The following is a 10,254-nucleotide window of genomic DNA, read 5'->3' on the forward strand; positions in this document are numbered from 1 at the left end:
ACTGAGCTTACCATGAACCACATTATAATCAATCAATAGGTCAAAAGTGTAATGTTTTTACTATATCTTTGCCTAATTCCTAATGATAGTTCAATCAAGTTCCTGTGACAAACTTCCTGTGAAGTTTCTTCATAGTACTGTATGCTACTAATAAGGAAGGACATTTAATTGTTATTTTGAGGTGAGACACTATGGAATGTAGATGGGTATGCTACAAGAAAGGGAATTCAAACACACCTGGCACCTGACCATTTATCGATGTCATAGGACTGGTTGACTTTGTCTGTGCCACTCGCTGATCTTTACCTGGGTACAGGTCTTCACACAAGAACCTCATTTTTTCCAGTGTGTCCACATTCCACTCACATCTGGGTGATACCGTGTCAAATCAGATAAGGTTGTTGCAGCACCATCTCAGATTCTGTCTATACCAAGAATGTGTCCCAAAATCAAGACCTGTAACATATTTCTGTTATAGTTTGATCTGTCTTCATGCTATTTTCAGCCCTTGACGTAACATCAGTTTTACAGCCTGAAAATCACATTATTTGGGAAGCAATGTTTGGCCATTAATATCATAAAACGTATTATTCATAGGCTGTGTGTTTCTGGGTCAGGGAAAATGAAGAATCGAAAATGAAAAATCCTTATTTCTCCCATCTCAAGGCAAACTGAGGGAATGATGCACGACCATTCAAAAACATGACTGGTTTTCTAAAGATACAAAACTTAATGCTAATCGGTGAAGTGTCCCTTTAAGCATTTGTAGGCTAAATACTGTAAACGTCCAACATGATGAACTTTAGGCTAATATTTTTTTGTTTTTACCAAGCTCTGCCAGGATTGACACACACATTTCCAATGAATACTCCTTTCACAGGTCTACAGTATGAAGAGCTATTTAATGTGACTTGAATAAGCATATTTCAGGCACAGACCCACCACCTCTGGACACATATCATGTAGCTAAGACTGCTGACAGAAACAGCTGGAAGCAAGCAAAACTTTTATGCACCCTAAAAACAAGTCCCAATTTTAACTACTTATGCATGTACGCTATGCATTTTGACTTGAAACTCTTACACAACTTTCCTATGACAGACAGATAAGCTATCAGACTGTTAAAACATCAAAAGACAGCAAACAAGGTTGTGATGTGTCCTTGAGGTAATTCAAATCGAGAAGATTGAAGACGAAATATCCTGATATTATTATAGCCGCCGTAGCCAAGTAGTAGCAGTTATATCCATGGTAGGCATGGGCTGTCCTTCATTCTCTTCTGTTAATCAGAAGTGCCGTTGGACATGTTGGGCAGAATTGCCCAGTGGGTGGCGATAGCGGTGAGACCTCCGTGGAAGCGTCCACTCAGGAATCTGAGCTCGGCCATTGGATGCTCGGGGTACATGTTGAAGGTGGTTCCAGATGGCTGTCCAGCAATGATGGAGCGCCCTCTGCTGGTGACGATCATGATGGACTGGATGTAGTGAGAGTACTTGCCGGAGACTTGAGCAATGAACTCGCCGTCAAACAGCTCAATCTCAAGTTCGGTGCCACTTCTATAACCAGCAACTTGCGACCATTTGGACCCATAACGAACCTGGATGCTAAAGAATAGGACATAAAATCACATTAGGGAAATGGCAGTTTTTCTCTGGCTGTGTAATCATTCCTTTTTAATGTAATTTTAGTTGAATAATGATGATATGTAAAAAAAAATTGTCTTCTGAAAATACAGTAATGGCAGATTCTTCATACAGTATGAAATTTGTGCTCTCGCTGAAGTTCCCCGCGGTGATTATGGCCACTCACACACACACACATTCACTAGTAATGTGCCTCACCCACGGACATATGAACTCTCCCAGAGTCTGACTGCAGTGATGCGGCCCTCCCCTGTAATGGTGTAAGAGCTCCCAGATCCTGAGCCCACAGATGGGGAGAATGAGAAGCCCGAAGCTGGAAGAGAGAGAGAGAGAGAGAGAACAAATAGAACCTTGTCACTAAAAGATCTTCCAGCTTGCTTCAAGGTTCTCAGGCCACGACCTCTGTTCAGGTTCTGATGCACTTCCAAGGTCATTTGATTTCAAAGAGTAAAATGTGCTCTTTATATTATGTTAGGCTTAACTTATTTACATGATAAATGTTAATAAATGTTATGTTAGTAAATGTTATGATACATGCATTTAACATGTATCATAAATGTCATGATACATGTTACTGTAAATGCATGCTGCTTTGTTTTCTTACTGTAAACACAGTATAGGCCTAACTGACAACTGGGTATACTGTATGAAGTTTTGTTTAATCTAATGGTACATTTAGTTTAGTTTAATTTAGATAAATAGATAGACATTTATCGATCCTTTCGTAAATTCATCTTGCACCATATTGCTCATCAGATAGACAGACAACAGACCACAGACAACAGCGGTATTAGTGTGTTTAATACTCTCTCTCTGTGTGTGTGTGTGTGTGTGTGTGTGTGTGTGTGTGTGTGTGTGTGCGTGTGTGCGTGCGTGCGTGCGTGTGTGCGTGCGTGCGTGTGTGTGTTTGTGTGTGTGTATGTCTCTCTCTCTTTCTCTCTTACGTGCAGCCGAGACAGCAACCAGGAGAACACAGAAGACAATTAGAGCCCGCATGCTGTAGAACAGAGGGTCAGCATCAACATTGTTTTTACTTATTTATGTAAGAGTCCTCAATATACACTGACTTGAAATTAGAAAAAAAACAATAGAATAGCTTATATTTGAAAATCACCTTATTGACTTTGTGCACAGTCCAGACTAGTTAAAGACAAAAATAAATGTATAATAATGTTAATTTATTTAATATAATACACATGCACACATTATCCATTGAATTACTGTTGTAATCAATCCTATCATCCCATATGAAAATAATCTTTATTTTCAAGATTGCTTGCAAATATTTTTTAAAAAAGAAGTTGGCGTAAAGTTTATACTGTACCAATGGTAAGAGGCTGAGGGCCTGCAGTCAGATTGGGTCAGTGCATGAGAAGCTTGCGAGTGCTCCGAATGCGGAGGGCAAACGATTGAGCAGAGCTTTATAGCAGTGTGGCATTCCACAGACTGGGATTCCGGAATTTTTTTTTATTCATGTCACATACCACCATAGCCTCCATACTGTAGTTGGATAAGCGGTGGAGATGTTGTTCTAAGAAACCAGTCCTGTTGTTATACTAGTTCAAGGAAGAGAACATGAAGATGGAACAATGCCTTGTTTCCTTGTTGTCTGATTTCATTCTTTACATTGCTGCTGGGTGAGTTTTCAATTGTTCTAGTCAAGATCAGAGAGAAAAGCATTTGTGTTTACCTCTGTACACAATCTACACATGATTAACCCTCATGTTGTCCTCAAATCTTACCGACGTTCGTTATCCTTGGGGTCAATTTGACCCCAGCTAACAAAACTCTCAAAAAATGATTGAAATTATTTTTTTTACCCAGTTTTTTTCGTGGTAGGTACTTAACAAGAGTGTAATAACGACCATCAAAAGCCCTACAAAACAATCCCACCCCCCCACACCCCTTTATGAACCCTGGAACCCTGGCTGGCAATATGGCCAATCCAGTGTCAACAGCCCAAAGGCTGAGTTTTTGGACTTTTTCAGACCTGCCAAAATAATTAACTTATATGTAATATGTACTTGTTTATGTAATAATGATAATAAGTACATGTTCTCATACTATTACAATCATAATATTCATATTGTGTCAAATATTCATTTACCTCATGTTTCATAAAAATAACTATATTTTTACAGGACATTGGAAACATATTTTTGTGCAAATTTCATGTTTACTCTGTTGTACCCTTCAAATGAGGAAAAGTCATGAAAATTGAAGCAAAACAAAAAAAGTTAACCATATATTTTATGATGCTAAACATCGCTTGGGGTCAAATTGACCCCAAGGACAACATGAGGGTTAATCAGAATTCCCCATGGGCAGTCAGTCAGTCATGAACCCCACATGCATAAATGCTGCTTGTGACTGAGTGTTTATTTAGTGTATTTTGATAGTATTCCAATTTTACTACACTCTCGCTTGTGTAGCCTGCATTGTCTTGGCTATGGGCTTAGGGTCATTATTATGCATTGGAAGGTGAAGCTTCAGCCCAGTCTGAGGTCCTTCAAGCTGTGGTCCAGGATGTCTTGCTACGTTGCTCTGTGAAGCGTTCCCCCATCCCCAGCGTAGCCTGCATTGTCTTGGCTATGTGCTTATAGGGTCATTGTGCACTGGAAGGTGAACCTTCAGCCCAAGCTGTGGTCCAGGATGTCTTGGTTGCACTTGGTAGCTCTGTGAAGCATCCCCCCCATCCCCAGACAAGTTTACCAAAAGCAGTGTCAGTCTCAGGAGAACTTTGTATCAGGAATCTCGGATGACCAAGATACCAGTCAGTGTGTACTGTATGTCAGCAAGCTATAATTATGAAGATGGTATTTAAATTCCAGCAAGTGTGCAGGAACAGAAATGTTTTCCTTGTTGTCATTTCCTCATTGATGAAACAATATACACTGCCTATGAAAAGTATTCACCCCCTTGGAAATTTCCCCTTTTACCGCTTTTATAAATAGAATCTTTTTTATTTTATTTTATTACATTTTTGGGGCTTTTTTATGCTATAGCAATTGTATGACCCAGACCAAAATGACCACCAGCAGGCCTCATTCTGTAGTACTAGCCTGGCACACCCATCCCAACTACTACTAACTGTACTGTATATCCACACTACTACAGTATATCAACTCTTGATTCCTGCACATATTTCTTTATCTTTATTAGTGGTTTGAAAACGTAATAATCGTCTAAGTGTCTTCACACTTTGTTTTAATTTGAAATACCACAGATATTCCATCTATATATTTTCTAATGAAAACTGCAGTCCCGTTTAACATTTCGTTTAAAGGTCATATTTTCACATGCAAATTGGGTTTCTGACAGTTGTGGTTGTGGTTACAGCAATTTCGCAGCAATGTCAAAAGCAAATTAGGCTTGTCACCAGAAGTGCACTGAAAGTTTGCCATTGGCAAACTACTCATTGTTGCCAGAACTTCACTGGAGGTTTGCCTACATTGCGGCCTACATTGGCAAACATCTGGCAATATTCTAATGAGCTTATTTGTCTCCCAGAAATCACCCACAAGTTCATTGTAAATCTGCCGCCAAAAAAAAAAAAAAACATTGCAAGGGTGGTTGTTGCGGCCCTGCCACTCTGTCTTAACCCCGGCCATTGGCACTGACGTGCCTGGGTCAGAGCGGTAGATAAAACAGAGTGGCGACACTCCCATAGACCTCCATAGGAAAAAATGGCAGCGCTTTTTCCAGGCTATTTCCGCATCATGGGACTTTTGGAACTATTAATAGCCAATCTCTTGGTCAGTAATCAATGAGTTAATTGATTACACCTTCCAGCATCCAGAAGTACATCCCACCCTCGATTCAGCTATTCAGCGCAGGTTTTTTGGAACTTTTGACCGTGTGGCGGCAACATCAAAGAGTGTCACTCACAACTCTCAAAGAGTGTCGCAACTCTCTCTTTCTATGGGTCTGGGCTGGGGTGCTTGTTTCCCCTGTCTGTCCCCTGCATGCCCACGTGTGCCTGATTGGGAGTGATACTTAAGACCGGCTCAGTCTGCGCTTGCTGCGGCACTCCTCCTCCCGGCTTGGCATTGATTTCGTTTTGTTACCTTGTTTCCTGTACTGACTTACATTACACCTCAGTGTTGCGTACCTATCCCTACACTGACTTGCACCACCAATATTCCTTGATATTAATTTATGTTACCTTTTATTTATTTAATAGATTAATTTATCATTATTTCAACACTGCGTTGGTCTCCCCTTGATGTACATACTTTGAGTATGTTACAGATGTCTACATTTTTTCCTCAACACCATTTTTACCTAAAATTGGCTTTCTGTGAACATGTGATATCTTATAGTCTAGTGGTTTATCTTTTTTGATTTCATATCTTCGCGTCTGGACAATTAGTAGTCAAGACCTCAGATATTCATGCTAATGTGATTAGAGAATTTAGACAACAAAACTATGTTTCTGCATTTAGCTGACACTTTTATCCAAAGTGATTTACAGACACCAATTGCAGGGGTACATATCCCTGGAGGAACTCGGGATTAAGTTATTTTCTCAAGGGCACATGGTGGCAGTTGGGAATTAAAGGAACACTTCACTTAGCTAGCCCAATGCATTCATTAGGATCCAAACAGAGATGAAGTTAGAAGTGACCAAACACCTCCATGTTTTCCCTATGGAAATACAGTCAGCCCACACGAATAGTCACACGACCAAGTATGGTGAGACAAAATAAAACGTGGTGCATTTCTAAGCAGGTAAAACGGATAACAAGGGAGTCAAGTGTCAGTTCTAGAAGGGGGATATGTGAATTAGCATGTCTAGTTGTTGGTAGTGCAAGGAGAGGAGGTACTCTCTGAAGAGTTGGGTCTTCAAGAGGTTTTTGAAGGAAGATCCAGACTCCTTTCAAAAGCTTGTTATTGTGTGGAATGAACCTAAATGAACTTGATTCCCATTCCAATTTCATGTCACTTCCACAGCCGTGGGCGAAGCAATCTTGATGACAATGACATTCCTGAGAATTCCTGCCTGTGCATTTCAAAAGCAGACAAAATGATTAAAGCAGAAAGGGGTTCTGGTCTGAAACTAGTAAACTACTGAACCCTATCAAACCACAACAGAAAAAAAAGCTTGAATAGCTTTTGTCTTTACAAACGAATCCTAGTTGGAAAATGTTGTCTTGAGAATTTTCATGTTATAATCCAGCTGGATCATAGAGGATAGTGCCTAGCCTGAGTTTCTTGTGTGGTCCGCTACCACATGGCCATTGGTAGCCTGTACATGATAAACATTCATTTAAAGGTGACACCATAACTAGCTACCTGTAAACCATACCTCAGAAAGATCCTTTGAAAGCAACTAATATCATCTAATGCAACTAGTTACATTCAGTACTCTCTATAAATGTAATGATGGTAAATCAGAATAACCCCCTAGGCACAAATCCGCTCACTTGTAACACCTTTAGATTTGGAGACGGGCTTGTTAGCATAGCATCTGTTGCTAGCATGTTTCTCATGGTGCTCAGTAGGAGATTTAGGCTACTCACTATCTGAGAACATGGTCATATGATGCATCAAGAACAGTGCCTTGATGAGATGTCAATGCTTGGTCCATCAACCTCAAGGTTTTTTTTCCTTTCTATCATATTGTTCTTGTCTCAGAAAAGTGCTTGAAAGAGTGAACATCTCTATCTATTCCAGTCCAAAATCTATGACCACATTTAACCTTTTCCAAATGTGCAGGCACCTAAACCCTAGCCGGGCAGGACAGGAAAAAGTTAGCTCTCTGCTGCCCTCTTTTGGATATCATGAAAACATACCAAAATTCAGATCTGCACACATGCCAAAGACGCATGCCTATCTGGATTGTGACCTTTCACTAGAGGGCCTTTCCATCTGCCATGTCATTCAGCCACTCCACACAGGGAGGAAGACCACAATTTAACAGCCATCATGATATGTAGTGTACAATGTGTAACCATTTATTACAATTTTATTTTATTTATTACCTCAGTTCATGTTTTTTTTCATCCACAGTACATAGAAGTAGGCTTATGACTTCAGATTAAATATCGTTTGTCCTCTGATAACAGTATCAGACTAATGCATAATATCAAAAAACTTTTCACAAACCTCTGAGTCATAGATCACAATTGCACAGTCCTATTGATTCTTAATCAGCATTACATTCCCCCTTTGGTGTTTGGTATTATGTTTCCTTTGTAGAGAAGCAAATTCCATCAGCAGCACACACACAAACACGAGAGTGAAAATAGGTTATGGCTAGTCTGTTGGTCTTAAACGTGCACTAGGTGATTTCCATTGATGATCGGACAACCGTAGCAATCTGGATACCGCTGTGATCACTCCATACAGCATGACCATCACAAGCTCAATAAAACCATAGCAGCAAAGCGTATTCACTCATAATTTACATGTCGAAACACAGTGAGAGTCTCTGCTTTTATCACGGTCAGCAGTGTCACACCAGCAAAGTGATGATGACCCCATCGTCCTGTCCTTGCCAGAGCATCTCACCCTCGAAGGCCACCTTGCCGTGCTTGCGCGCCCTCATGAGAATGCCCACCACCTTGTCGGAGATGCGCACGTAGCGGTCGAACAGCTCGCCGAACGTCACGCACGTCAGGCCGTCCGCGGCCGGGTCGGCCATGGTCCGAATGACGAAGCACATGTCGTCGATCTCGCGGTGGATGTGCTGCTCGGCCCGCTTGGCCCGCTCCGCCGTCTTGGTGCCCTCTTTGGGTCGCCCGTAGCCCTCCTCGCCCTTGTGCAGGCGCGTCTGCATGGAGTACTCGTAGTCAAAGTCCTCGCTGAACGGGTTGAGCTTCTGGGTGACCTCGTGGTCCGATGCCCAGTTCTGCCAGCGGCTGGCCAGACTGCCCACTGCGCTGTGCACCTTGGACAGAGCGTTGATCTTGTCGGCGTCCTCGCCGGTCTTCCGGAGCCTGAAAGACATTTGAGAGAGAGAGAGAGAGCGGTTGGAGAGCCAAGCAGCAAACAGTAGATTGAGTTACAACCGCAAGTTTCAGCCACAAGAGCTTCTCGAATATGTGTCCGATTGTGACCGATACGTTTCTATGTAAGTAACTATTTCTGCTCTCTACGTCTGAATAATGTCTTTCGGTTCTTGCCGTGTGCGTCTGAGGCTGATTTCGCTTGCTCAGCACTCTCACATGGGTGTAATGCAATACATCCACATGGCTTCATTTACGTTGGCACATGTAAGGAGAGATACGCTGCTTGAAAGGGGAGAAAAAGCTCGTGCCAAAATATCTGGGTGCACCTAAATCTTAAAGGACACAAATACCTGTATGTTAACCGAAATATACTATTAAGACCTACAATACTAAAGATCTATATGGCCTCCAAAATACAGATGCGACATCAATCTTATCAAGTGAACCAAGTTCATGCCCAAAACTTCCAAATAATATCTCAATATCCAACCTAGCAGTCAACGTGTGTCATTATATTTCAGAATCTGCGTCTTAACAGTGGTGAGTACATAATGGAGGCATGCTAGTGTTGTTGTTAGAGGTGGACATATTAAACTTACACGGGCCTAGAAGGCCGTTTTAACATGATTCCGTCCTCGGCTCCTCCTTCTGATTCCGGCCCCCTCTCCTCGGCCTCCGAGAAGCCGCTGTCGTCCGTGTCGCTCTTCTTCCTGCGCGTCTCCTTCAGAGTCCTGGTCGCGTGGGAGATGGTGCCTTCCATGCGGCGCCGCGTGGGCGAGCGCTTCCTGTTGAGCAGGCGGTCCACCTCGTCGCCGGCCGCCGGGTCTCTCCCGAGCCGCTCGGCCAGCGCGCCCACGCCGGAGCTCCTCTCCGTCACGCTGCTCTGCACTGTCTTCACCACCAGCGCCGTCCTGATGCCGCCCTCGTCGTCGTCGTCGCCGTTGCCCTCCGCTTCGCCCGCCGGTGGTTTTGGCGGTGCCACCTTGTGCGTGGGCTTCCTCATCTCGCCCGGCGGGGGTTTCGGGTCGCCGGGTGACCAGCCCGAGGGCTCGGTCGACTGCTTCTCCTCGTTGTGGGAGACCCATTTCTGCCAGCTGCGCGCCAGGCCGCACACGGTAGTGATGGCCCGCAGCTTCTTGATGTTCTTGTTGGTCGAGGGCTTCCTCGGCGCCCCCTCCGCTGGCGTTGACTCCGACATATCCCCCCTCGTGTCCCGCTCTCCCTTGCAGACCACCTTGTCCAGGCCTTGTCCACTCAATCAGCTCCTACCTGCATTCGAAAGGCCGCCTAGTTGCTCCTGCCTCATGTACTCCAAGACAATGTTAGTCAGTGGACCCTTTTCCTGTAGAATGTTCCGGAGGATCTAGAGCGCTCTCGCTACTGTCCGTCCGCAGCCCGCTCCCGTGGCTGAGTGGTGGCTCCTGGGCAGAGGGGAGCGAACCCCCACATGACGGCTGGAAAGTATGCCTGGCATGCCTGGCTCCCCAACGATCAGCTTTCCCTGACACTTGGTGACCCTGGGGACCGCTGGCCAGCTCACGTTTCATCAGCAGGGCCGTTGGAGTGGTGGCAAAGCCTGAGAGGGGGCTGAGCGGGGGGGTGGGAGGTTAGTGAGTGTGTGAGAGAGAGTGTGTGTGAGTGTTGGGGGGGGGGGTAGT

General features: G+C 43.8%; 2 protein-coding genes across 2 annotated transcripts; both read right to left on the reverse strand.

Annotated features, from left to right (window-relative positions):
- Positions 1 to 866: 866 nt before the first annotated feature.
- Positions 867 to 3,044, reverse strand: LOC134072626 (zymogen granule membrane protein 16-like). Its single transcript, XM_062529408.1, has 5 exons — positions 2,968 to 3,044; positions 2,758 to 2,783; positions 2,588 to 2,640; positions 1,842 to 1,956; positions 867 to 1,604 (listed from the first exon to the last, which is right to left on the reverse strand). Exons 3-5 carry the CDS (start codon positions 2,637 to 2,639, stop codon positions 1,283 to 1,285), a joined length of 489 nt encoding a protein of 162 aa, XP_062385392.1. The 5' UTR covers position 2,640; positions 2,758 to 2,783; positions 2,968 to 3,044; the 3' UTR covers positions 867 to 1,282.
- Positions 3,045 to 7,609: 4,565 nt separating this feature from the next.
- Positions 7,610 to 9,995, reverse strand: abrab (actin binding Rho activating protein b). Its single transcript, XM_062529500.1, has 2 exons — positions 9,196 to 9,995; positions 7,610 to 8,584 (listed from the first exon to the last, which is right to left on the reverse strand). The coding sequence occupies exons 1-2, from the start codon at positions 9,792 to 9,794 to the stop codon at positions 8,101 to 8,103; spliced, it is 1,083 nt and encodes a 360-aa protein (XP_062385484.1). The 5' UTR covers positions 9,795 to 9,995; the 3' UTR covers positions 7,610 to 8,100.
- Between the last annotated feature and the right edge of the window lie 259 nt (positions 9,996 to 10,254).

Source organism: Sardina pilchardus, chromosome 24 (assembly GCF_963854185.1).
Source record: "Sardina pilchardus chromosome 24, fSarPil1.1, whole genome shotgun sequence".
Taxonomy (NCBI): domain Eukaryota; kingdom Metazoa; phylum Chordata; class Actinopteri; order Clupeiformes; family Clupeidae; genus Sardina; species Sardina pilchardus.